Source organism: Crotalus tigris, unplaced genomic scaffold (genome assembly GCF_016545835.1).
Source record: "Crotalus tigris isolate CLP2741 ecotype Arizona unplaced genomic scaffold, ASM1654583v1 scf7180000023637.1517150, whole genome shotgun sequence".
Classification (NCBI taxonomy): domain Eukaryota; kingdom Metazoa; phylum Chordata; class Lepidosauria; order Squamata; family Viperidae; genus Crotalus; species Crotalus tigris.
The window spans coordinates 870,499-896,560 of NW_024100094.1; the positions used below are offsets into that span (position 1 = coordinate 870,499).

Below are 26,062 nucleotides of genomic sequence, written 5' to 3' on the forward strand. Positions count from 1 at the left end.
GCATACCTTACCAGAAACCTACAGCTATATAAACATTTTACATAAGCAATTCAGTATAATATACTCATATTTCATTATAACCACCCATAGTTGATCTGGGCCAAGAAATGATGTGTTCGTGAGTTGCTTATGACATCAGTTTTGCTGATCAATTGAGTAGTTGGAGCGCTATCTTTCCAATGCTAATGAATCTTACAGCTATAAGTAAGACACAGGCAATCCACTTTTTTTGTCCAGATATCAGCTTCCATGCAATTGGAATTTAATTCAAGAGTGTTCGAGCACCCTAAAATAAACTCGATGGACCTCTTTATATGTTATTTTTAATTGACTCAAGCGTGGACCTTAAGGTGTAATGTACAATACACCTTGACAATCTGTTCAACAGTGGGATTACAAAATATTAGTTTCAGCCCCCAATAGCTCTAACTTTTTTCCGAATTAAGATTAATTTAATTTAATTTAATTTAATTATTAATTTAATTTAATTTAATTTAAGCACTGCCCGATTACAAATGACTCTGGGCAGCTCGCAATACCACAAAAATTTAAATATTATTTTAAAAAAACAGCTGGCAAGAGATAAGAAAGTAGATAAAAGAAAAATGGAGGGTGTCAAATCTAGCCAACAACCAAACTCACAAGGGGTTCCAGTCATCCTAACTTAAGACCTGGGAGAACAGCCAGGTCTTCAAGGTGACTGCTTTTTTTACTTTTAAGAATGGCTTTTGTGGGAAAGCCAATGTTTGTGTATGTGGTATGGATGTGTGGAGATTTGGAATAAGGAAGGGAGAAGCTGAAGTATTTCAGCACCCTCGCTTCAGATTATGCTCTTTCAAAACTGTTTTTTTCATAGGCTACGCAATCATTAGGCAGATCCTAATGATCCTTTTTCTCTTTTCAGTTTCCCAGTAATTCTAGCTCACAGGTTCACATCCCGTCACTCAGTGTTGATGGACTCTCCACTCCTGTAGTCCTTTCTCCTGGTCCCCAGAAGCCATAATCTTTCCTCTGCATCACCATATTCTCTACTCCTGCCAAAGAACTGGCTTGAGTCTCTTTTCAAGCACTTGGGTCTACTTCAGCTGGACAGCTATGTGTCCCTTCGTTAACTGGAAGAATCCTTTGATGATTCAAGCAGCGTCAGCTGGAAGAATGAAAAATGGCATAGCAAGCAGATTCATCCATTCATCTTTGATCTGCCAGAATTTTTCCTTGAAACCAAATGGTGTTTTGCCAGTATCAAGCACTTGATGTGTTGCACTTGCTTCTTGTTGCAAAATTCAGGCAGCCCTCAAATATGTCTGTGAGGGCAACGAGAATATAAGCTTTATTTGGTCTCCTCTCCAAGAGGCTGCCCTTACTTGACACTGTTGTGGCAATATGGCTTTCTTTTCTGTCCCCTATGGTGGTAGTCACCTTTAATAACAATTTATCTGGTGGTCCAAGGTCAAGAAGGCTGCCTACCAATCTTCACCCACTTTGCAAGATAAATCAAGTATCTCACTTCATCTCTACCTTTTTTTTTTTCTGGCTCACTTTTAGCTTAGTTATTATTAGAGAAATAGATCCTGCCAGCCAGGTTCATTTTAGGAGTATACAAAGAAACCAGTGCCAGTCCTATTTGTTTTGTCTATGTATGGACAATACGTTGATATGCAAGCCATTTTTATTTTGGCAGGATATACAGTAATAAGGAATTTTGGTCAGCTTTGATCTTGGATGGCTAGGTGTGGGAGTGTCATAGCTACTCACATCAACTGCAAGTGAACAAAGTAGAGAAGAGGAATCACTGTTGATCATGTTTCTTCCAAGAATACTGATAAGTCATTATTGTATTTGATTTGATTTCATAGGGAAAAAAATAACGAGATGTGTTTGCTGGGCAACACAGTAGGAATAAACTGTCAGCCATCTTCAGTTTGACCAGCAAAAGCAACAGCATCAGTTGCATTTAGTTAAACTCTGTTGATTGTGGTTTTTTTTGATTCACTGAAGTAGGAATGTTTCTGGTATTTCTTTGGGAGAAAATTTCTCCATCTGACACCAAGAGTATAGCTGGGTAGGTTTTAATCGTTTTCCTCCATTGGTCAAAAGTCACCGATTCGTCAACGCGGAGACCTGCGAATGAAGTCTGCTTACTGAATTCAAAATCTAATTTTTTTGTAGCAGAATGGTTTCCTTAATTTAGTTCCTGGCGATCAGAGGTCATGACAGAAAAAGGCCAAAGGGAAAGTCTTAACCCTCTCTATTTTTGACTGCTTTTTATGGTTTCGTTTCTGTCATCATTGAAGAAATGTCAGGCATCAGCTATTATGGTGGAAAATGTTAATTACGGATTGATCCTGATCACACATACCTCTCCAGTTTTCTTCCAGCTCTTGAGTCATCCTGGAAAAAGCAGTGATTAAATCCACCATCTTTCAATCTCTTCAATTCCTGGAGCCAAAAAAGCTTTTTTTATGGAAACAGTGGAAATGATATATTTCTATAGTTCCACATTTTATTTCAAATGCATCATAGAGACTCTGCAAAGGGCTGTGTCTCTTTGTCAGTGGGTTTATTAGAACTCATATATTTGGATGACAAGAATTTCATCCCTAGTTTATTGTGATTTTTTGGGAGGTTATCCATAAGTGTTTGTTAATGCCACAAAAGATATGCTATTTCAGAGGTATCAGCCAATTCTTAATGAGAGTTCCTGGCACCTTCTATTTTTTCACAGAGTATCTATATCTATATATCACAATTTTATCTATTGTCAAGAAAATTGTATTAAGAGAGACGTAGATGGATCAGATCTATATTTATCTTTTCGTCTGTCCATTTTGATAGCTATTTTTTAAACCACAGAATGGGAGCGAGAGAACATTCTTTTACAGTGAATTTGGAAAGGGAAGCATTTGGCTTTCTAATTGTTTGTATGTACCTGTGTACAGATTTTGAGGTGAAAAGAAGATAAGGGCGTAGTGTGGAGAAATGTGGTTTTCAAATTATTCCCGGTAGAGTTTATAATAGAATAATGATGGACCAGGTCCTCTATAAGAGATGGTTTAAGATTTCAAGTCTTAGTCCAATCTATCTAAAAGACACCAGTCTGAAGCCTTTTCGGGGGTATATTTGGAATGACTATGTGGTCACTCCGTATCTTGTGCTGAAGGTGATCTCTGCAACGCCCCTTGGAATCCTTGTTATTGTTCCAGGAATACTAACAGCTACTGGGCAGTTCCTTAGAATATGGATAACGAACGAGGGCTCTGTAAGAGCAAATAAAAACATTAATACCAATAAGAAGGATTAAAGCAAACATTTGATGAGAAAGTCAGGCTAGACTCTGAACTTCGATGTTAGAAAATCTATCAGTGAAGAATGACTTCACTAAAATTACTGATTATTGGGGCTTAGAACGTCAGAAGATCTGTGAGTTAAGATCTTGTATGTGAATCAGTCACGATGAAAATGGGAAGCAGGTTTAGGGACCCATTTAAAAAAAAGGAAAAGAGGAATGTGCCTGAAGAATACATAATCTTTTGCAACTAACAGGCTTACCTCCTCACAATTTGTACTGTACTCCCAAGTTATTTTTCTATGCTCTAGCAGTAGTCTCATTCAGTATGTAAACCTTTAATTAAATTACCTGGGAAACTGACTGCAGAGAGATGAGCTAGGAGCAGGATTTCACCATCTATATGCCAACTTGCTTTTAACTCACTCCCTGCTCCAACTTTTCTGTGTGATTGGTGTAGAAACGAGTTTAAAAGATATGCTACATTTATGCCCAATAGGGCTCTGCTGTAATTTTGGAGTGATGGGATAGAATCTGATTTCATAGGGAATTAAGCTAGTCTGCCTGAATTTATTCTGGCAAGAAAGAAATGAAACTGGGTAGGCGGTTTAAGATTTAAACAATATTTTAGATAACTGGATTTGGGAGGGCTTCAAAAACAAAAGTTTATAGCCAGAAAAATACAGTTTATTTTTAATCATCCTGTTGTGTAGCATTAATAATAATGATGTCTATATTTTTGTTGCACTTCCATATTGTGTCCTCCTGGGAGAAATCTTAAGTGCTTTATAAGAGGCGGTTTACAGTTTTATTTAATAAATTAGGCATGTTGTGTAATCAGCAATCTGCAAAACAATCAGGTACAATTCATGAGTGTTACCATTCAAATCATGTGTAAATCATATGTGATTTGTGTATCAGTAAACTGTGCTTTAGAGTAAACTATGAGCACAGCATGCATGCATATATGTATGTGTGTACGTGTATATACACACACACATATATATACATATATATGTATACACACATACATGCAGGCATGCTGTACTTACATATATCTATTCAGCAAAACAGATGGAAAAGATTATATTGTGACAGGACAAAGCATTTAAGCTGATATGTAAAAAAAATGAACAAAGAGTTATTTTGTGGCACATTTATGTAATGCCACTAGTACATCAAGAGTAAGTATTCGCATTGTAATGGATCTGCAGTGTACTTTCATACAATAATCTTCAGTTTTATTTTAGCCTTCCTACATGCAAGCCATGAGTAGCCATTAGTAAAATTGCAAACATTGTTTCTTGTAAACTGTAAGTGAAATGTGGTTATACTTTGAGTACACCATATGCAAACAATGAGTAAGTCATGTAAGCCATTATTGACCTTTGGTCAAGCCATGTGGAAGCCGATACAAATGTTTCAACCCTTTGAGTATGGTTGCTTTCTTAAGTCATTGGCTTTCCACATTAAACCTCTGTTTTTTCTCATGCAGGTGCCACTTGGGCTTGCCCAGTTTTATTGAGAGCACCCAGCAAAGTAGCTTTACAAGTATCTTGTCTAGGACAAATAGCTGCTTCGGCACCCTCCATCCTGACGCTTGATCTTCAGGGTTAATTGCTTGAAAGTCCTAATAGGGCTTAGGAGGGTGTGGCTCCCAGAGCCAAACAGTAGCATTAGGGTCCTAGGCTTCTTTCCTCACTTCAACTTGTGCAGCTTTCAGAAACTTTGTGCTAAAGTAAGACAATATTTTGTAGCCATATATTAGTGCTGACACATACAACAAAGGTATCCCTGCTATGGCGGCATGTTCAAGGAGTAATTGCAAAAGGACTATTAAAGAAGATTGCAAACATTGTACACACAGAAGCACATAGACACTTACAGAGATCTATAATAAAAAGATATATATCCAGAATACAGATACATGGGTATATATTTATATTCCTTCCATAAGTAACTCTTCAGGATTCATAGGGCTATGGATTCCTTTATCTTAAAAAAAAAAAGGGAAAACAGATAATTTAGATAATTTATTCTGAGAAGTGCTTGATGTCTTTCAAATAACATTAATAAAAATAATTGTAATTTGATAGTATCCTAACCACAAAGATCAGTTCATCTTAAATGGGAATCTTTCAAGATTTCATGATTTTCAAATCCACTGAAACCCATGGGTTTGCTTCCAAAATTTTTAATTGAACTGGGTGAAGGCAGTAGATGTGGATCCTTTTATACTTTCACCATGGTGAAAAGATGAAGGACTTTAATGAACTGTGTACTGTATCTGCTTGGCAAAATGTTGAATGAGAGAGAAGCAGCAGCAGCCTTAAAATACTACCCCAGTTTAAATCAGGAACTGTCCTTCTAGATCAGATGAGCATGAAAGTATATTTTCTCTCCATTCCAGTAAAATCCTAAAATGCACAATACATAGCATTCCTCACATTTCTCAAACGATTGGTTTGAGTGTGATTCTTTGACAAGATTTTTTATAGCCAAGAAATATTACACTTTGTCCTCTTGTAAGATGATGTTTAAAGGGAGGATGCTTTTGATGTAGAAGAGAGAATCTAAGTTACCCGTGAGAAATACTTATTTCTACATAATGGCTAAAAACTGCAGAAGCCCTAGTTGCCAGCTGGCCAACGTTTCGAAATGAGTAAGTTTAATAGGAAAAGTTGCCACTATTTTTATAAATGGAGGCAGGAATTCTTTGACAGTGCACAAAAGGCAGGAATGAGCAGGTGCCATTGCCAGTAGGATGTTGAGTGGCCTTCCTTGTCCTGAAATTGTTAACAGGATATCTATTCATTCAAGATAATGACAGTCCTAAAAGTAATCTGGAAAATAAGCGAAGAGTCAATCTCCTATGTATGGCTAGTGAATTTCAAAACAATCCACTTATTTAATACTGAAGTCTGACCTCTTCCAGCAAAGATCCAAGTCTGTACCGGTACGATAAAACAATCAAGCAAAAACAAAATTATAAATCAAATTATTTCACTTGACAAATATAAGTGCCCAGTCTCTACCAGGAATCTTAAAGCACATTAAAATTTTATTATTGTTATGGACCAGGGGCACCAAATTTAATGTCAATGAACTTTCATCCCAAAGAGCTAATACCACAGTATCTTTAATTTTAAAGAGCCATGAAGGTTTGCTTTTCCTCATGAAAGAATCAGGTGGTATCATTTTTTTCCTGGAATGTACACTGGGTTGCGGCTGTGAGTATGTTTTGCTTTCATTATAAAGTGTATTTTTCTGCAATGCACAACTGGTACATCAGTTGTATGTTCTTTAATGGAATCAAAGTGGTAGTGTTAGAGAACTGGTCATGGTGGAGATTCCTGTGTACACGAGTACAATCCAGGAAAAATATTATTTCTCAGTTCTATATAAAGCACCATGACTTTATTTCATTCCATTTCACGTGCTGTCTACTTTCGGCAAGCCTTTCAGTTTGCATTTGGTCTTATATTTTCAAGAGGCTGCTTTTAGATGATCTTGAAAAGATGGGACTAAGAAGATAGGAAGGTCTCCAACACCCACAGGGCTTGAATAAAATAAATTTGGCCTGCATTAATTTGGCCTGGCCATTCTTGATGAAAAAGGCCTGATGTATCATTTTGTAATACTTTGATGGGAATGTGTATCCACATATTTCAGGCTTATGCTTGACCATAGAAATGTGACTGTAGCCTCCAAGTTTAATTGGGAGAATGTCAGGGGAAAATGATTCCCTCCTAGGCTCTGAATGGGATACTTTGCACAACCGATTCCAAGAATATTTGATTTAATTTATAGCAAGAGAGTGTATCTTAACATATATTAAAAACCAGGAGTGTCTTTTTTTGCCTTTCTCACTTGAACATGCTGAGTCTGTGATATTCAGAATTTCTTTCTCAGTGACACTTTTGAGTTGTCAAGAGTGTAGCAGGGATTGGTGAGATAATGTGAAAAGAACAGGGCAAAATCCAGGGATTTAACATTTTTGGTTGAAGTAGATATTTTGTTGGGATTTTGTTCCCGTGGAGGAAATCCTACAAGATGGTCTGGGAAATGTTTTCTTTTCCCTGTTTCTCTTCATTGTTGAACTGGTCTTGGTCCCTGAGCCAGAGGTGATAGGGATCTGTCCCTCTCTAGTTACCTCTGCACTGGGGTTTGGATCCTGTTTATTTTTATGATGAAACTTTCTGGGATCCTGCCCTGTAAATAAATTTATTTTTCAACAAAATTCATTCATTGTTGATTTCTTTATTTTCCTTTCCTATTTCCTCTACCAGACTCCAGTTCTATTTGTCTCTTGGAACGTTTTACCTCTCTTGGTCCATGTGATTAAGTAAATCTGTAGCATATTTACTTTTCTGGAGGAACAGCATCTATGGGCCCTATCCAACAAAATGAGTTTCAATATGGAGAAAAGCAAAGTCTTACACTTAGGCAGCAAAAAGCAAAGGTACAACTACAGATTGGGCAAGAGCTGGCTTGGAGGCAGTAACTGTGAGAGGGACCTTGGAGTCCTAGTGGACGATCACTTGACTATGAGCCAGCAGTGTGCAGAGGGCAAACAAAAAAGCTAATACAATCCTGGGTTGTATAAACAGAGGCATAGAATCAAGATCACGCGAAGTACGAGTACCACTTTATAAAGCCCTAGTAAGACCACACCTCGAATACTGCAGCCAATTTTGGTCACCATATCACAGAAAAGATGTTGAGAATTTGGAAAAAATTCAGAGAAGAGTAATTAAGATGATCGAAAGCCTGAAGACCAAAACGTACGAAGAATGGCTGCGGAACTTGGATTTGGCCAGTCTAAAGAAAAGAAGTAATAGGGGAGACCTGATAGCAGGGTTCCAGTATCTGAGGGGCTGCCACAAGCCAGAGAGGGTCAAGCTGTTCACCAGAGCACCAGAGGGAAGGATAAGAAACGGCTGGACTAGAAGACCTCCAAGGTCCCTTCCAAATCTATTCTTCTATCTGATGAATCAAAATTCAAACAATGCTTTTCCTGGGTATCCTAGTGCAGTGGCGGCAAACCTATGGCACATGTGCCAGAGGCGGCATTCAGAACCCTCTCTGTGGGCACACATGCCATTGCCCCAGCCTCGTCTCTCCCCATGACCCCCTCCTCACCAGCAACCCCCCTGGAGGAGAGTCGCCCCCAAGTGTGGCCCACGCGGAGCAGCATAGCCAAGGACATGGCAGCCAGGCAGCGTAGACAAGACTGCCCTCACGCCCCATCACGCACAGTTGATGGTGCAGGGCATAGGCAGAGGGTGTGGCCACCATGGCGCTGCTGGGCTGCCTGGGTGATCTGCGGTGGGCCCTGGAGGTGGTGAGTGGCCCTTCGGGCAGGTGGAGCAGAGGGCTGGGGGGGGAGCGGGGGGGAGCCAGTTTTTGAGCACTTGAGCCATCACTGTCCTTGTGCATATGCTCCAACATAATCTTTAAAAAATATGACTCCATAACGGGTTCCTTTTGCCACTGCGAAGAGAAAAATTCAGAAAGGACAGACCCCCAGAGAACCACAATCTTGCCATATCTTTTCATTGGACTGATAAATTTGCTTACATACCACAAATTCCACTTCCAAATATTGGTGATATAGACTATATAATGCTTCATTTTTCCAGGACAAGAAGGACAATGTGTTGTATTTTGTCTCTCGCAGTGAGGGGGGTGAGGTGCTCCAGTCAATAGTCGAGAAAGAAGGGGGGGGAGGAAAGAAGGAAAAAAGATAATTCTGGGGAAGAGCTGTTGGAGTGCAAAACAGCCAGTTCAGCTGCTAACACACCAGATCACAAGAATACCGTTCCAACCATTTCTTATGTGATATGAGCTCTGCCATAGTGCAACTAGCACTCTATGCAGATCCTCCCTGATCTGCCTCCATGCCACTACACCTCTCCTGGGAAGGAAGGATTCCATTTTATGGGAAACTGGTTGGTATCCTCCCCCTTGCAACAGGATACATAGCTTGGGAGAACAGATCACAGCAGGCCAATTCAAGAAGGTGCTTCAGCCATACCTGAAGCAATGGGAAATTCAAAACTTTATTCTCTGAGGCTGCTGTGGAGAGTCTCAGTCATCTAGGACAGTCATGGTTGTCTCAAAGGTGCTTTTCCAAAAGGCGACTGGACTTGTTTCTTTTCCTTGAAGACGTTTCGCTTCTAAAGAGAGAACTGAAGAAGATTCTTGGATGAGGAGCAAAACATTTTCAAGTCCAGTTGTCTTTTGGAAAGGCACTTTTGGGACTACTAGGGCCAATATTTCACATACATCTGGGTATCACTGGGGGGGGGGTTGTAATTGGCTACTGTGCAATCAGTGGCAATGAGAGGGTGAAGCAGCAGATGTGTGGATTTTCCCATATGTGGTAGGCTTTGATGTTAAGAGAAAACATATAGGTTTGTAGATGTATATGGAGAATCTGGGAGCAGCAAAAACTTCTTTAATAGTAGCATATTTAAAGGGGGCAGAATTTCTACCTCTGTCTCCCAATTGGCCTCTTATAGCCTACCAACCTGGTGGCCAAACAGTCAGAAGACATATCCTCCCAAATGGCACTATTATTTAATTTTTGGATACTTCCCCTTTTTAAAGGTGCTCAAGATAGCATGTGTAGCACTCCCTCCTCTTAGCGGCCCTCACACAGCAGCCCTGTTGGGCTGAAAGAGAGAAAATAAGTGGCCCAAAGTCACCTCATGGGTTTTCATGGCTAAACCGTGGCCTCCTCTCTCTTAGTCTAACACTTCACCCCTGCGCCGTATGGCCTCTCGGTACTGTATACATGTTATATGCAATGCAAAATGGTCCTTTCAGGGCTAGCCCTAAGCATTATCTCCCCCCCCCCCAGCAGACTGGATATGCAGAATAAAATGAAGCACACTCAAATGTGTTGTGTGTTTGGATCAACGATATGAATGTTTATGAATCTTTGTGAGGGCAACTAACCCATATTTTATCATGCCTTAAGGTACTAACTGGCACATGTGGTAATTGGGATCTTTTCCTTCTTTCTTTCTCCTTTGGTTTACCTTCAGGTTTTTCGTAAGAGCAAGGAGGAACTTGGAATGAGTAAAAGAAGGGTTGTTCACATGGGATTTAAACACAAAATGCCACTCCTAAATTGCATCTCAGCTCCGCCCCAGAGGGGCAGATTTTGGTTAAACCCAAAGTCACATGGACATATTTACTTATTGAATTTATATCTTTTAATAGTAGCCCTTGTGCCTGGCAGTAGCCCTGGCAGGAAGAAACCAGCCTGAAATGCTCATTGCCTGGGTTCTCCAGATTATTTTCAGTGCTCTCCACTTTGAGATGGCTTTTCCTTACAATGGAGATAATAAAGGAGGGAAAACTTGCTCTTTCCAACAGTCTTTTTTCCCCCATAGGGTCTGCTGTTGTGTGCCGGCATCCTTCCCCACAAAAGCCCATCTTAGAAACAGCAAGGCACAAGGACGCATCTTTGCACACAATGGTATGTTACACATACACACACGCACACGTGCACACACACACACACACCACAGGTCAAGCAAAACTGCAAAACCAGCATGACTTTTATTTTTTATTCTGAGGTAGATTACAGGAAAAAAAGGTACAAGCGGGCTTCACCCACTCTTTCTCCTGTTTCCCCCCCACCCCTTAAAATGATGTTCATCTTAATGCAAAGAGTCGGAACTGTTTAATGGTTGAAACTATACCTTTTAAAAAACTTTTCAGTCTGCCTCAGGCCTCAATGACTAGAAGTGTTGATCTGGTTTAATAATACTGAAAGGGCGATTCATTTTGGGTGTATTGCATCTTTTGGAAGCTTAATATACCTAGAGCAGGGCTTTTCAACCTTTTCACCAATTGTACCACTTTTAGGATATGGCAACATTCAAGTACCACCAGCCGCCTAGCAAGGTGTCAAAAACCTGATGACCCCCCCCAAAAAAGGAAAAAAGTGATAAAGTATAGGTACTCCTCGACTTACAACAGTTCGCTTAGTGACTGTTCGAAGTTACAACAGCACTGAAAAAAGTGACTTATGACCATTTTTCACACTTATGACCATTGCAGCATCCCCAGGGTCATGTGATTTACATTTGCATGCTTGGCAAGTGATTCATATTTATGATGGTCACAGTGTCTCGGGGTCACCTGATCCCCTTTTGCAACCTTTTGACAAGCAAAGTCAATGGGGAAACCAGATTCACTTAACAACCGTGTTACTAATTAAACAACTGCAGTGATTCACTTAACAAATGTGACAAGAAAAGTCGTAAAATGGGACAAATCTCATTTAATAAATTTCTCATCTCTCCTCCTTTTACATCCTCCCCTCTCTCCCCCCTCGTCCTTTTATATCAGGAGTGTCAAACTTGATTTCATTGAGGGCCACATCAGCATTGTGGTTACTGTTGGGGAGGGGGAGTGGGGCTGTGTGGCCAGTTGTACGTCGCTCAGGTCAGGCGCCTGTGGGAGAGATCTGGGGGTCTCCAGTGGAGGGGGTTAGAGTTAGATTCCTTCCCTCCCTCCCTCTTTCTCATTCGCATCTCCTTCCTTCTCTTCTCCCTTTCTTCTCATGGCATCTCTCACAAAAAGCCTTTCTCTCTTTCTCACGCACACATCTCTCCAAAATCCTTTCCATTCTCATGCACACGCCTCTCCAAAAGCCTTTCCTCCCTCCCTCCCTCCCTCCCTCCCCCCTCCCTCCCCTCCTCCTCTTTCTCTCTCTCTCTCTCTCTCTCTCTGCTTCACTGAGAAAAGCCCTGCCTTTTTTTAATCTCCCGCTCCCGCCAAAACTGCCTCCTTTTATATCCCTTCCTGTTTCTGCCCCTCTCCTACTCTTTTCTCTTCCGGATGTGCCGGAAGTGCCTATCCTGGGGCCTTTGTTTTGCCCCAGCAGCCCTGCAGCTCCTGAGGACTCTCTCACAGCAAGTCCTGCGCTGCGCCGCTTTGGCTCGTTCCCTCCCCCCCCCGTTAACACTTGTCTGGGCTGGGCAGGGCCGCGTACCACCTATCAGATGCCAATGTACCACCGGTAGCATGTATTGAAAAACCCTGACCTAGAATGACCATACATCCTTTATTTTAAAAGATAATTATTTCAGAAAGCAGTCCTTTAGAATTATTTAATATAATTATTTATTTTCTTTGCTCTTTAGTTTTCCTTTGTAAAACACAGTTATAAGGATATACATTTTTTTGAAAAAAATTTAGGAATGTATTTCAGATTTACCCCCTTTTCAGGTTTTTCCCTTTATTTTTCCCCAAGAAAATATGGTGTCTGTAAATACATCTGTCTGCTTCTTCTTCCCACTGAAAATTGCAAGAATTTGTGTTAACAGCCATAAAACAGCTCCAAGAATAATGCCCAAAAGAGGACCAGGTGAGTAGATGTGCACTAAATTTGCATGTGTATAAACTTGCTTTCTGTGTGTATACAGCAAATACACTCTAGGAATAGTTGTACAATGTAGTATATTGTATATTGTACAATGCAAGCAATTCGTTTTATTCTGATATAGATTATTATTATATAATCAGATAATTCACGCACCTGTTCCCACTGTTACCAGTTGTTTCGTGTTAATCACAGCTTCAAGTCTGCACATTCCCTTCATATAGCCCCATATTTTTATATCTGACCTAGATCCACAGCTCTTTGAGTCAGATGGACAACTTGGGGCTCTCTTGCAATTCCCAGCATCCTTTACCACTGACCAGCCTGCCTGAACCTGCTGGGAGTTGAAGTTCAACATCATATATGATGTTGTAAAGGAAGATGTTATATGATGGTCTATAAAGGAATTGAGCCACATGGCCCTCCATTCCTAGCCCTCCAATTGAATCTCAGAACAGGAAGGATGCTATTAATATTTACAGAAGATAAGAAATGTTAGAGCAGTGATGGCGAACCTTTTAGAGACTGAGTGCCCAAACCGCAACCCAAAACCCACTTATTCATCGTCGAGTGCCGGGTGGGCGTGGCCCATTGGGTGGGTGTGGCCCATTGGGTAGGCATGGCTGCGGTGGTAATGGCAGATGGTGGGACTAAAAAGTTCAATCAATCAATTCCAACTTTGCAAGATCTTTTTTTCCCGCGAGAAGTTGAAATTGATTGATTGAACCTTTTTTTTTTTTTGCACACGGCGGCGGAGGCCTAAAGTGAAAAGGTTTTATAAAACCCAGCTGAAGGCCTAGGACTGGGGCGACAGCACATGTGCCCACAGACAGGGCTCTGAGTGCCGCCTCTGGCACCCATGCCATAGGTTCGCCACCACTCTGTTAGAGCATTACTACTTCGGTTTTGTGCCTCATGTGATTATACTATTGCATATACAATAGTACCTCAGTACTCATTATTAATTGGTTCCAGGAGCCATGATGAGTACCAAAAACATTGAGTACCAAATTTTTCCCGTAAGGAATAATGTAGTGAGTCACAAGGCAGCTGGCACTGACAGGTTCTAGCTTGCGTGTTGAGTACCAAACAAAGAATGGGTACTGGGACAAAATTTTCACATCAAAATGCTTTTGAGTACCAAATTAGATGACTTTCAAAGCAGTTGAGTACCCAAGTACCATTGTATAGCCAATTCTTTTTATTACTTTGCAATTTATTTAGTATGTGTGGAAAGATCTATCTATCTAAGACAACACTTGTTTGTCAAAGCACCAATATTTTTCCTTTAAGAAAAGTGGAGGAGGGGAGCATAGAACATTTTTGTACAGATCGTTCAGGTAGTCATTCTGAACTTTAGCAGCAATCACCATAAATACTCCTAAAATACTCTTTTAATGTATTATCTTTATATACACTCCAGATTCAAATGCTTTTTTTCACACAATTTCCTGAAATACCTGACACATTTATTGCCCTAGAAAGCTTAGCCTCTAGAGCAGACATGTCAAACACAAGGCCCGGGGGCCGGATGTGGCCTGCGAAGTGGTTTCATGTGGCCCGCGAAGCCATCCTGGAAACAGTGAGGGAACGCCCCCGCTGCCTTGGCCCTGGCCCAGGCCGGCCGGGAGCCAATGTACAATTTTGTGGTGGCCATCTATGCTGAAACACATTCAGTCTTAGCTCCATAAGCCCTCCCCTGCATGGCCTGAGAGGAACAGGGAGGCTCCTCCAGTGGACCATGCCTTGGCACTTGCCCCAGTCCCACCCCCTTCTGCCAGAGACCCTCAGATCTGTCCCACTCCTGCCCAGGCCTCCACAGGCACCCTTGACGCGAACGATGTAGAGCTGCCACACCCACCCAGTAGGCCACACCCACTCCATCCACACCCACCTAATAGGCCGCACCCACCCTGGCCACACTCACCTGCCCCCCCCCCCAGGGCAACCGCAATGCTGATGCGGCCCTCAATTAAAATTGAGTTTGACACCCCTGCTCTAGAGAGTCTAAGGCTGTTTTACAGTCTGCCCTTTCCTCTGTCTCTCTCTCTCTCTCTCCTGAGTTTCAGGTTCTTCTTGTTTCTTCAGCTCCTGCAGCCTTGATTTAAGGAGTTCTGGGTCTCCAGCTCTCTTCTCTGGCATGGCTTCTGTATCTTTAAGCTTTCCAAATAACAGACATTCAGTTGGTTGAACTTTGCCTGGGGAAACAGCAGTATGTAAAAGAAATTCAGCCTGTCACACTGCTGTTAAAAATATGGGGAGCCCTGCCAGGAAGTAATAGAAAAGTTGGCAGCTTTAAGTCTAATGAGTGGGTGAATCACTTGCTCCACCTTTTCCTTCCCTCTAGCGCTTATTAGCTATTCATTTTAAATGTAGCTACTGTACCTGGTCTCTTTGTTCTTTAATTCATGCCAGTATATTTCTAGTCTGTTGCAATGTGGGTGGATGCCAAATCTGGCTTCGGAGATCAAGGCTGTTATTCTCCTGGGCTTTGTCTTCCTTTCAGCTCCTCTGTCCCACCTGGCCACCCTTGGCTCTGGGTGCTTTGCTTCAAGCCAAATTTTTTAACAAAAGAGGAGAAGGAGTTGTTTCTTATAGCTTATGTGGCTTTGGGGGTTGGAAACACAGCTGTTCCATTGAAGGCTCTTCACCGAAATCTCATCACCGCTAGTCACTGGTTAGGAAACATTAGCAGAGCTGCAACTTTTCTACCTCAGGCCTTCATTGGCACAATACAATAATAGGGTGATTAAAAACTCTGACCCAATTTATAGTGTTGTGGCAGGGTGGGGGGAGTGTTGCAAAAATCACCAGAAATAGTTATATAACTGCTAAGAATTTTATTAAGCCTTTGGCACATTGCAGTCTGAATTCACAGAACATGAATCTATGGCTAAACTGAGCCATGGTTTAGTGATTCAGTAATGTACAGTTTGGAACAACTCTCTGAACCATGGGTCAACTATCCTGACCGGTTATAACTAAAACTGGTAAGTACCGTATATGCCGGCGTATTAGGCGATCCGGCGTATAAGACGACCCCCGTCTTTATCGCCGAGCCGCATTCCTAGAACGTCATCTTATACGCCGGAAACTACCAGTATTTCCGGCGTATAAGACGACCCCCGTCTTTGGTGCCGAGTTTAGCGCTTCCGGAAGTCGTCTTATATGCCGGCATATATAGTAAATTTTAGCCTAGCGTGTTGAACAAACCCAACTTGTATAAATGTTATAGTAGTTTTCCTTCTTAGTCCAGAACCATTCTGGATCTTTTTAATCCTACTGTTGCTGGTTTTGTAGTTTGCCCAGTCTAACAATGGTTAATTTAATCATGGTACTCTCTTCACTATTCATTGCCAAAACTGCACATCACGTTGAATCCAGAACCCATAAGCACATCATGTTGAATCCAGAACCCATAAGCAGCTAGTGGTGATCACTTATACCTTCCACCCAATTAATATTATTTTTTTTGTGTGTGAATGTTGCTAGGGTTAGCCTTTTTTTTCTAGCCAGCTCTGCTTTGGAACAAACAGTGTAATAACAAAATGGTGTTTGTGATGATACAAACTGTGTCATTACCTCACCAGGAATCTTATACGCATAAGTGGATGTTCTAAAGCTGCAAAGCCATTTACAAGCCACCCAAATTTGTCTTCCCCTTAGGGCAGAAAATTGGCTGATTAGGTAAAATTACTTCCACTCATCTTCTTGATCATCCTGTGGCCAGGGCTTTTCAACCTTTTCACCCATTTAGGATATGGCAACATCCGAGTACCACCAGTCGCCTAGCAAGGTGTCAAAAACTTGATGACCAAAAAAAAAGGAAAAAAATGATGAAGTACAGGTAGTCCTCGACTTACAACAGTTCGCTTAGTGACTGTTCAAAGTTACAATGGCACTGAAAAAAGTGCCCCCCAAGGCACAGCTGAGCAAGACACCTGCCTGCCCACCTGGTGGCGCTCTTCCTCCTGTCAGACGTTTCCATTGTTGTGAGCATTTCTGTTGAGGATTGGCAGCGGGAGTGTTTGGTTTTTATTCCCCCCGTCTGCTGGGTAGTTGCAGCAGGTTTTGGTCACTTCACATGATCCTGGGACACTGTGACCATCATAAATATGAATCAGTTGCCAAGCATCTGAATATAAATCACAAGACCCTGGAGATGCTGCAACATTCCAGCTGATCGGCATGTCTTCTAGGCTCAGCAGAAGCGCCAGGATCAGCGCCGGGCTCCAGCTGGAGCCTGGCACTGATCCTGGCACTTCTACTGAGCCCTGACAGCCCCGAAGAAGTACTGATCCTGGCGCTTCCACTGAGCCCTGACAGCCCTGCAGCTCCAGCCATCTCTCGCTCAGGCTTGTGCGATGCTGCCACCGGTTCAGCTCATTCCCCTCCCAAGCTACTTTTCTAGGATGCTCGCGTACCACCTGTCAGGTGCCAATGTACCACAGGTGGTACCCGTACCACTGGCTGAAAAGTCCTGATCTAGACCACATTGATCTGTCAACATCAAATGATAAAAGTGGTAGAATTTTCATCATATTCAACTCTTACATGTATAGCAGTAGTATCCCTGACAACCAGCATCTTCTTCTATACTTTTGCCTTGTGAAGTGATTTCCTTTCTGGCAATATTACGGAGCCTTTCTTATTCTAAGCCCTATAGGCTCTTTATGCTTCCTGACTGCCAGCCTGCCCCAAGGTTTCTATGCCCTGTGAGGTTTGTCGTCTCAACCAAACTGACAAATTGTCATTACTTCAAAGAAACCCAGACTGGCAACATTGACCATATGAAACATACGGAAGGATTTTGACCTTGTGCACTGTTGTGCCAAGTAAGCCAATCAGCAGAGGTTTCAATGCAGTGAGCATAATAACGGGTGCAGATCTGTATAATACAATATAGAAGTTTGTTTGAAACATGCACTCTGCATCTCCAGGCTTGACTTCAGGGTTGTGGATCCTAAAAGCAGAAGATTGTCAAAAAAAAAAAAAAGAGTATTCAGAATTCAAAGTCCAGGCTGTGTTGGATTCACTGCAGAAACTAAGTACATGCTTTTCTAAAATGTACCCTTTGGGAGATGATGGGAGTAATTATCTCTCATATTCACTGGGTGGGGAAGACTGAACTGGTTCTTTTCTTTATATTAGCAGCCAGCCAGTTTCTTCCAGATTGTCACAAGCAGAGTGTAAAAGTGATGGACTTGCCCTGCTGATTGTTTCCTACATCTAGTGTTCCATCTAACAATGAGATATACTAATAACAAACTCACTCCAATTGCTGATTACTGTGTATAGCATAGCATAGCAACACCTTGGTATCAGCAGGCCTGGCAAACTAAAAAGTTTGCAAAAGAACACACACTTGTTCTTTTGTGGGCTCTCTCTTAGTCTTTCTCACATACTCTCACATGAACACATAAATTAGGAGGAAAAAAAACAAGGGGGGGGGATCAGCCCTTTGAGGATGCCAAGTGACCAGAGAATGTGATGATTAGTCACAAAAACATTGTGAGACATAATACGGTTGGTAAATGGCTTAATTAAGAAAAGAAATAAAGAAAACTAGATTTAAGATATGACCATATACTGCTCTGGGGGTGGCGGGTGGGGGTGGACGAAGAATGAAAATATATGTATCTCCTTCAAGTCAGTCTTAGCTCCTGGTGACTGCCTGGACTCTATCAGACCTTAGTCTGTGCAGTTTTCATGGTAAGGTTTTTTTTTTAAAGTGGTTTGCCCTGGAGAAAGAACAGCAATGGTATCAGTTAGTTTATAGCAAATCTCAGCAAAACCTGTTGATACTGTAAGAAGCCTGGTTCCTGGTGCTCTCTTGCCTCTGGTAACAAGAGCTAGCAGTTTTGGCAGAAACAACATTCAAGCTGACAAATGTCAAGCCTGAGCACATAGAACTGGGGGAAGAAACTCACAGCTCAGCTTGCACACCATCCTCAGTGCCTCTGTTGAGGTTTCCTAAAACCCTGAGAACTGGACTCTCAGTGAGAAATTGCTATGGGGATTTCCTGCCAATTTTAATGGAAACAAAATAGAGCATTTGAAGCCTGTAAAGTGAAATTAAAGAAAGAAACCCTGAAAAATACCTCCCATCACTGAAAACCTCACTCCCCAATACTTATTAGGATAGTGTAATAACTTGAAAATAGTAGTAAAAGAAAAAAGTGGGAACCACAAAAGGCTAAACCCTTTCCTGTAAGGTGGGGAGCAAAGACTGACTTGAGTTGGGGCATAGAAGGACTCAGCTAAAGACAATTTGCTGCTGCACGAGGCAAAAGACAAAGCACTAAAATAATAATAGGGTGTCTTCTCTTCAGGCTAGAAGTGGAATGAATTAATAATTGACTGGCACGTTGATGATGGTAATAGGATAATGTTCTTCTTTGCGCCACAGCACCAGCGTAGTTTAGCAGCCCTATGACAGAGTGCATATGGTCAGGTCTGTCCCCCCAAAACAACAATTTTGGAAGATTGCAAATTAGCATTTACCTGAGGCCCAATGGTGTCACTCTTCCTGGCTCCTAAACCTTTTCCTAATTGCTTGTGCCTCTAGGGCAGAGTTCCCCACTCCTTCCGGTTTTGCGAAGGGGGGGAGAGTGGATGGTTCCGAGTGAGCAGCGGACAAGCACACACACATGCGTTTGCCCACTACCTGCACAACTGGAGATGTGCGGGCATGCTCGCCCGCCACTTCTGTGGCCCAGTTCCAAACAAGTAGAGGGCCACAGTCCAGGAGGTGGGGACTTCTGCTCTAGGGCGTGTGAAGTAATAGTATAATAATTGGGGGGCTCTAGGCATATGTATAGTGCCTTTATATTAGCACTCAGTAAAAATAACTAACCTCCCTGTCTGACAATGGAAGGATAGATTTAGAACTGTGTTTCTCAACCTTGACAATTTTAAGGCATGTGGACTTCAACTTCCAGAATTCCACAGCCAGCACTGCTGGCTGTGGAATTCTGGGAGTTGAAGTCCACATGCCTTAAAATTGTCAAGGTTGAGAAACACTGATTTAGAAAGTTTCTTTTCAGACTCTTATTTTGTTATTTTTGAAAGGGGACTCTGTAATCTTGCTCAAAAGGAGAAACAGGCTTATTATCCCCCAAATGTTCACTAGAGGGCAGCATATCAATCTTCTTGGGTGAAAGGAAAAGGTGTATGATCCCGGGTGAATGCGCGAAGCGATTTAGTGCCTTGCAGTGGCTGTTTTCAATATATCTCCGTTTCCAACAAACACATCCACACATTTTAAACTTTGTCCAACTCAATTTTATTCATTTTTTTTACCTGCCCCCCAGGGGCTACACTGTCCCAGGGGCCCTGTTATCTGCCTGATACGCCCTCGTTGGCTATAACTACGAAGTGAGACCTTGGCTAAAAATGTCCAAGTTTCTTGCGCCCTCGGTACATATAGTGCACAGGTGAGTACAAGGATAACCGTGGGAGGCAAGAACCTGAACTGGGAAGGCCTGGAGACCCAATTCTGACATCCTAAAAGCCACAGGGAGGAGAGCTTTCCTACCAATGTCTGTGTTGAGGTATGGGTACCAGCACACCTCAAATTCCTTCATGGCTGTTGCCACAAGTAAGTCTTGGAAGTGTCAATTTGGCCAGGAGGAGGTGGCAGCAAAACAGTGTGCCCTCCTGTGGCAGGGGGAGGTGGCAAGGTTGGTGTGGGCGGAGCCAGTTGTGCTAATGGAACCATTGGGAGGGGAGGGTCTCCCTCGGCATCCCACAAGCTGATCAGGGGCGGGTAGACCTCATTGAGGGGAATGGCGGCTGCATGTTGCATGTATTTTTTGAGTGAATGGCGACACCCTTTCTCCTTGAGTCGGCGAGAAGCACAAAGGAGCAGGAGCACAGCACTCAGAGCTGCTAATAAGGAACCAGTAATAGCAGCCAAGGCTGCCCCTCCTGCCCAGCCTCCCATCAGCTCCACCGAGAGGGAGGCATCCTTGGTGGTGACATTGAGACAGACATACTGAGCGTGGGGCAATAACCAGGCAGATGGAAGACCTGCAGAAGCTGCCAAGGGACCTGTCATGGGTGCAGAGGATGCTTTGGAAGTTCCCGGAGAAACCACAGTTGAATGGCTCACGAGAGACCAGGAAGGACCCCTAGGGATTGCCAAAGAGCCGAGAGAGGGCGCAGAAGCATCCATGGTTGCTGTGACCATTTCTGAAGAACTCACAGAAGGCAAGGGAGAGTTTGTAGAAGCTGCTAATGCAGAGGGAACAGCAGTGTAACGGGCAGCAGCTGAGGACTTGGGAACCGAAGACATGACGGTAAGGCAAATCTCATAACGGGTGGAAGGTTGCAAGTGCGTGAGGTTGTATTCCCGGATGCTCACAGGAACCCGTGCGGTGTAGGTAAAATGGGGGTTATGGATGCGCATGGTAGCTGATGACCAGGGTGGAGGAGGTGGTGGGTGGGCCGTGGCTGATTCATCTCTCTCATTTTTCTGCCCCTCTATGTAAGATGTGGTCCACTCCAACACCACAAAATGTGACTGTACCTTTTTGACAAAGATCATTAGCCTGGCAGGAGTTACAGGTCTTTCTCCAATGACATTGAGGGACAGACTGTGGCTAGTAGAGGCCAGCTCGTTCCAGGCTATACAAGTGTAGACTCCTGAATCTGCTGGGTTGACTCTGCTAATCTCAAGGGTTCCCCCAGCCCTAAGATGCATCTTCCCTGTTCCGGCAGTCACTTTTTTTCCAGAAGGTAAGATCCAATGGAATTGTGGTGGTGGCTCTGAGCTGGCCTGACAGTCCAGAATCACTGTAGAACCAGATGATGCCTCCAGGTGTTCTGGAAGATTGGGTGCGATTTCTGGCAAACAACCTCCCCCCCTGACACTTTTTAGAGCTTCTTGGAACTCTTGACCCATGGCTTCTGATGGTGAAGTACAGAGGGTAGTTTGCGATTCAATCAGCCGAATGTGCCCTGTGGTCCATGGTTTCCAGTTCTCTAAGCAATCGCAGCGCAATGGGTTCCCATAGAGACTGAGTTCAGCCAAAGCTGGCAAGGCATCTCTCAGGCCTAAGGGAAGAAAGCCAAGGGCTGTATTGCTGATTAGCAGAGTGCGAAGAGCTGGCACCCTCCGGAAGGCAACTGGGTGCAAGTATGAGAGATGTGGATTGTTGCACAGCTCAAGCTTGGCCAATTCTGGAAGATTCTCAAATGACCCTTTGTGGATGCCAGTAAGTTCCTCCATGCCATTGAGGCTCAACTCTTCCAGATGCAGCATGTTCTTGAAGTCTCCTGGCTGAATTTCTGTGATAGGGTTTTTGTTGAGATCCAGGAATTTCAAGAGGGGTAGGCCTCCTAGTGCCTGGGTGGGAACATAAGAAAGGTGGTTATCATAAAAGGAGAGGCTCTCCAGGTAGTCCAGGCCTTGGAAAGCATCAGGAGGGATTTCAGTTAGCTGCATCCCAGCTAAGACGAGGCTATGAAGCCTTTCCAAAGGCTGAAAACTTCCCCCTGTTAACTGGGAGATGGGATTCTCTCCAATCATCAGGATCTCTAAGTTGAGGAGTGGGAGGAACCAACGATGGTCAATGGCGTGGAGACGGTTGGCATTGAGATGCAGCCGGAGCAAGCTGGCTAAGCCAGCAAAAGCTAATGGCTCAATAGAGGAGATAGAATTGTGATTAATGTAGAGTTCCTCTAGTGAAGTAAGGTCACTTAAGCAGTGGTTTGGAAGCTCCTCCACCTGATTCTCTTCTAAGTAAAGTGTAATGAGATGTGAAAGGTTAGCCAACCCAGCATCACTGATTCTGGAGAAGTGGTTTTGGGAGAGGTCCAGCTCAGTCAAGTTGGACAAGTGCTGGAGCTCCCTGTTGACCTTGGAGATCTTATTACTCTGTAACAGAAGGACCTGGGTGTCTGAGGAGAGATTGCCGGGTACCCAGGTGAGCAGCAGATCATTGCAGTCCACTGTGCTGGCCTCATGATAAATGGATTGGGGAGTGAACCATGGGCGGGTCTCACAGACACACTGTGGAGGGCAGGAGTGAGTGGCAGATGGTGATCCTTGTAGACACAGCAACAGCAGAGCATACAAGGGGAAACAGGACATGGTGCTCTTCCCTGATATCAACTTTCTTGACCACTGACTGCTTGTGGTGTAGCTTTGGGCTACAAAGGATGACCCTAATCCATCAGATGAGCTCAGAATGGCCAGTAGAGTCTTGTCATCTCTGCAAGAGAAAAGAAAGGATGGATATGAAAGTATTAGGCTTCTTACGGTAAACATTAATTCTGAAAGTTAATCAAAGCTGTTGAGATTCTAGCCAGCAGTCAGCTTGGGTCTAGAAGTCACGTGATCTTTAAAAGTTCAAAGAGTTTCTCTAAACATTGTCCACCCCTTGTGACTGGTGGCAGCATTAGCAGATAAAAGAGGAAATGAATGAATGTTATATTAACCAGATTTAATTTATTCATTTTACAATTATATTGTAGATGCACATCAGTTTTTGCCCTTTTTCTGGTAATGTTTTAAAGTGCAGCCCTGGAGATGTAGGTCAAATGTGGCCCCCAGTATTACAAAATGTGCACTTGCTCCTACAGGTACTAATTTTTAGAGTAGGTTCCCATTCCCTGTTATTTTACAGAACAAAAGGTAGGTAACCTCAACCAGAAATTTTAAACAAGAACTCTGAATAATCAAGCTGTATTTTACAGTCCCTGTGATCCTTACATCTCTCCTAGTCCCTGTTTTTGTCTCATATTGTTCATATCCATTTCCCAGCTCTGCTCTGAGCTGATAAGCTCAGATTTGTTTTAGTTCCTACATTTCAGGGTAGATTTAAACCATAGAAAATCTGTGGCCTTAGAGAGCTTGCATTAAGTTTGCCACATAAAACTCCATTCACAACCCCAGTCTAGATTCCATTTTTGAATTCAGACTGATGACATTTTAGGTCACCTATTGTTACCATAAAATGACAAAACAGATTATTAAATCATATATGCACTACATAAATAAACTAAGAGTGGCTTTTTCAGTTTTAAAAATGTCACGGGATTTTTTTAAAAGGGCAAAATACTTGTCTAATGTAATTTTTTATTAAGAGTTTTTAACATAGATAAAAGACAAATGTAATATATATAATAAAAAAGAAAAAAAAAGAAAAAGTGCAAAAAGCAATGCGGTGAAAGAAAGAAGAGAAGCTTAAGGACACAAGAACCAGAAAAAAATAAATGTTATAAACAAACTCATTGTCCGTCCTCCCACTTTTAATATTATAAAAATCCTTCCAGTCCCTTAGTCAAACCTTTTTCAATTGTCAAATCTCAAACTCATTTCACTTTTTTCTATTTCAGAAAAAAAAGCCTATAAAAGGTTTCCACCAATACCGTAAATGCCGGCATACAAGGCGACCCGGCGTATAAGACGACCCCCGTCTTTATAGCCGGGCCACATTCCTAGAACGTCGTCTTATACGCCGGAAACTACCAGTATTTCCGGCGTATAAGATGACTCGGCGTATAAGACGACCCCCGTCTTTGGCGCCGATTTCAGCACTCGCGGAAGTCACCTTATACGCCGGCATTTACGGTAATTTTAATTTTGTCCGAGGCCAAACAAGCCAGTTTTGTCATTTCTGCCAATTCTGCCATCTTTGCTATCCATTCCTCCATTGTGGGTGCTTTAGTATTTTTGCATCATTGTGCATGTAGTAATCTTGCATATAATTACCATACATAAAAATTAAAAGGGAAAGCCTGAATTTGCCTGACTTCCTAATGCCACAAAAGTCATCCAGCCAGTGTTCGATGATTGTTTCTATGGTTTAAGATACTCGGGAGAAGCAGAATTTCTTCAACTTGCTTTGCTACACTTGTCTGGAAAAAGCTACATCTGGTGCAAATTTTTTGGACTTAAAGGTAAAGGTTTCCTCTGTCTGACTCTAGAGGGCAATGCTGATCTCCATTTCTTAGCCAAGAGAGCCTACGTTGTCCAAAGACGCTTCCGTGGTCATATGGCCAGCGTAACTAATACCTAGGCCAGTGGTGGTGAACCTATGGCATGGGTGCCAGAGATGGCACTCAAAGCCCTCTGTGGGCACACGTGCCGTTGCCCCAGCCTTGCCTCCCCTTGCGACCCCCTCCTCTCCAGCAGCCCCCCTGAAGGAGAGTCACCCTCGAGCGTTGCCCACATGGAGCAGCGCAGCCAAGGACATGGCAGCCAGGCAGCGTAGACAAGACTCTGCCCTCACACCCCATCATGCAGTTGATGCTGCATGATGCGGGCAGAGAGTGTGGCCGCCATAGCGCTGCTGGGCTGCCTGGGCAATCTGCAACGGGCCCTAGAGGTGGTGAGTGGTCCTGTGGGCAGACGGGGTGGGGGATGGGGGGCAGAGTGGGGTGGAGCAGGGAGGTGGAGGGGGGCGGGGCCAGTTTTTGGGCACTCGGTCTCTAAAAGGTTCGCCATCACTGGCCTAGGCACATGGAATATTGTCATCTTCCCACTGAAGCGGTACCTATTTATCTACTCACATTTGCATGCTTTCAAGCTGCTAGGTGGGCAGGAGCTGGCGCAAAAATGGGAGCTCACCCCATCATGCAGCACTTGAGTCTTGAACCCTGGCTGTCATCTTTCAGTTGACAACTCAGCTCTGAGCCATTGCATCCCCTTAGACACATACACACATAAAAATATACATACATCTGTAGATATATATTGATAAATATCAATAGATACATAAGATAGTGATATAGATAGATGATGGATGATGATAGATAGATAGATAGATAGATAGATAGATAGATAGATAGATAGATAGATAGATAGATAGATAGATACATGGAACACTTTGAAACCCAAGCTCTAGAAAAATCGGATCACAAACCCAAACTCTGGCTCAGATACGTAGACGACACCTTCATAATCTGGCCACATGGGAAAGAAAAACTGGACAACTTCCTCACACACCTCAACAGCCTACACCCCAAAATACAGTTCACCATGGAAACAGAAGCTAACAACCAACTTCCCTTCCTGGATGTCTTAGTCTACAAGAAATCCAATGGCTCCCTAGGACACACCATCTACCAGAAGAAAACACACACAAACCGCTATCTGCACGCTCTCTCACACCACCACCCAGCACAGATCAACTCTGTAGCCAAGACACTCATCTCCAGAACAAAACGCTTAGCTGACGAACAACACCTAAAACCCGAACTACACACTCTCACCAATGTACTAACATCCAATGGATTCCATAGAAATAAGATTACAAACCTAATCCAAAAAGAAACCCCCACTAAAATCCAAGACAAAGAACAAGAAAACGGCAAAGCCCTCCTCCCATACATAAAAGGCACCACAGACAGAATCAGTAAGATCC

The 26,062-nt window shown here is 42.9% G+C and overlaps 2 protein-coding genes across 8 annotated transcripts in view; one reads left to right on the forward strand and one right to left on the reverse strand.

Annotated features, from left to right (window-relative positions):
- The window catches only part of ELK1 (ETS transcription factor ELK1), a 38,927-nt gene extending 31,397 nt beyond the window's left edge, over positions 1–7,530 (forward strand). For all 4 annotated transcript variants that reach the window (XM_039320394.1, XM_039320396.1, XM_039320395.1 and 1 more), the window contains one exon: positions 905–7,530. In XM_039320394.1, the coding sequence (XP_039176328.1) occupies positions 905–1,003 (99 nt within the window). In that variant the 3' untranslated portion in view covers positions 1,004–7,530. The remainder of the gene's footprint in view (positions 1–904) is intronic.
- Positions 7,531–19,955: 12,425 nt separating this feature from the next.
- The window catches only part of LOC120297600 (leucine-rich repeat neuronal protein 1-like), a 37,588-nt gene continuing 31,481 nt past the window's right edge, over positions 19,956–26,062 (reverse strand). For all 4 annotated transcript variants that reach the window (XM_039320409.1, XM_039320411.1, XM_039320410.1 and 1 more), the window contains one exon: positions 19,956–22,906. In XM_039320409.1, coding sequence (XP_039176343.1) covers positions 20,272–22,785 — 2,514 coding nt within the window. In that variant the 5' untranslated portion in view covers positions 22,786–22,906 and the 3' untranslated portion in view covers positions 19,956–20,271. The remainder of the gene's footprint in view (positions 22,907–26,062) is intronic.